We start from the raw sequence: 1766 nt of genomic DNA, 5'->3' as shown, positions 1-1766 counted from the left end.
CATCTGAACAAACATCTATTTTCTATTTTTTACATTTATAATTTTTGAGCAAATTTACATTAAATCTTACTTTTTTTTTTACTTAAACATAAAAAAATAAAGAATCTTTATTTTTATCCAAGTGAGTAATTGTATTTGTTTCTTTAATTGTGCTCACCAGTCTGACAACTGTTTTTTTATTTTTTATTTAGATAAAAACTGAGATCCTGATGGAAAAACGTCAGGATTATTCCTCTATAATAAGCCCCCCACCAGACTGGATCCACATGCTGGACCCCAACAGAACGCCTCACATACCCGCTGCGTCTGTGTCTCATCTCCTGCTTGTCTCTGAAGCTCGGGCTGCTGGACAGCAGGTCTGGATGTTCTCCATCAATGACTTCCAGGTAGTTTCTGCTGCTCATTTCCACCTCTTTGGCCTTCTCCTCAAACAGGACCTGACTGCTCAGCTTGTTAAACAACATGCTGTTCATCTTTGGCTTTTCCTCTCTCCGGAGCACAAACTCAGTAATGTCCAAGGATTGGTCAGAGGGTCCCCCAGTGTCTCCTGTGGAACAAAATAACAACTATTTATAAAAAGCATCAGATATAAATTCAACTTTGTACACAGTTAAACTCCAAACCACATTTAGACAAACCTTTAATAAAAAGTTTTAGTTGAGTGACTGTAAATAATCCACTAATCAGACTCAGTCTGTGTGAACAAGATCACTGATTAAACTTTTTACAAACATGAGAATCTAAACCTCAAAGTTATTTATTTTATTTAACATTAATTTAAAAACGTTTGAGAGCAGAGACACATGAAGTTGGACTGTAAACACTATAAAACCTCCTGAACATGTTCCTCCTCTCTGCCTCCTTTTTGTCTTCAAACAACCTTCAAGTCTTTAGAAATCTGACTTGTTTCTCTGCAGCTTTAATGATGTTTCTGTCAGACTGGCGCGTGGAGAATCCGTCCAAACAGCTGGACAGAAACTGTCCCACTGTCCTTCAAACTGTCCCACTGTCCTTCAAACTGTCCCACTGTCCTTCAAACTGTCCCACTGTCCTTTCACCTGTTCAGCTGTCCTTTGCGGTGCGTTCACTGTCCGAGTTAAAGTCAACATAAAGCTGTCTCCTGTTTTCCTTCAGAATGAAGCGGCTTCATGAGTTCCTTTGATCCACTTTCTGCTCTGAAACATGAAGAACATGTGAACCAGTAGCTCCTTGAGGCTCTGTTACCTTCTTTCCAGCGTCCCTCCTGCGTCTTTCTGCTGTGCTGAACAATAATCCTGCTTCCAGTCGTCCATGCCCCCCCACCCCTCACATGTTCCCCGCCTGAGTCTCTGAGCTCGAACCGCACGGACCGCCGTCTCCTCCTCCGTTTTATCCAGCCGCCTGCCGCCCCGCCCCGGACTCTGAATATCTGCCCCTGCTCATGTTTCCGAGCGTGCAGAGCGAGCCTGCGAACATATGGTTGCTGCTTTAAGCAGGTTCAGGGGCGGCGACCAACACAGGAGAGGAGAGGGAGGACGGCAGCTTCACGAGAGGCGGGAAAGGCTTCAAACGTTGCTCAGGAGCTGTTCATGTAAAATATTATTTATTTAGCTTCGCTCCATTGGAAGTATTGTTGCTCTATAAGATAAAAAGTTATTTTGAATTATTATCAGATATTGTTGAGTCAAAACTACAAGTGGATTTCGATTTCAATTCAGCATAAAACTCATTGACAACTAAAGTCATCTTTAGGGCACTGTACAGGTAGGCCTAAGTAAAAAAAAAAC

At 42.2% G+C, this 1766-nt stretch overlaps 1 protein-coding gene across 2 annotated transcripts in view; it reads right to left on the bottom strand.

Annotated features, from left to right (window-relative positions):
- LOC106521025 (homeobox protein Mohawk) overlaps positions 1-1340 on the bottom strand; it is a 2876-nt gene extending 1536 nt beyond the window's left edge. The window contains exons 1-2 of one of the 2 annotated variants that reach the window (XM_014013404.1): positions 1225-1340; positions 298-547 (exon numbers count right to left, since the gene is read on the bottom strand). In XM_014013404.1, the coding sequence (XP_013868858.1) occupies positions 298-473 (176 nt within the window). In that variant the 5' untranslated portion in view covers positions 474-547; positions 1225-1340. Of the gene's footprint in view, positions 1-297; positions 548-903; positions 925-1224 lie in introns of those variants that run through there. The other variant, XM_014013405.1, reaches the window with a different exon arrangement.
- Between the last annotated feature and the right edge of the window lie 426 nt (positions 1341-1766).

Source organism: Austrofundulus limnaeus, unplaced genomic scaffold, assembly GCF_001266775.1.
Source record: "Austrofundulus limnaeus strain Quisiro unplaced genomic scaffold, Austrofundulus_limnaeus-1.0 Scaffold101, whole genome shotgun sequence".
NCBI lineage: Eukaryota > Metazoa > Chordata > Actinopteri > Cyprinodontiformes > Rivulidae > Austrofundulus > Austrofundulus limnaeus.
Note: the sequence above shows the minus strand (reverse complement) of the source record. Positions and strands in the feature narration are given on the sequence as shown.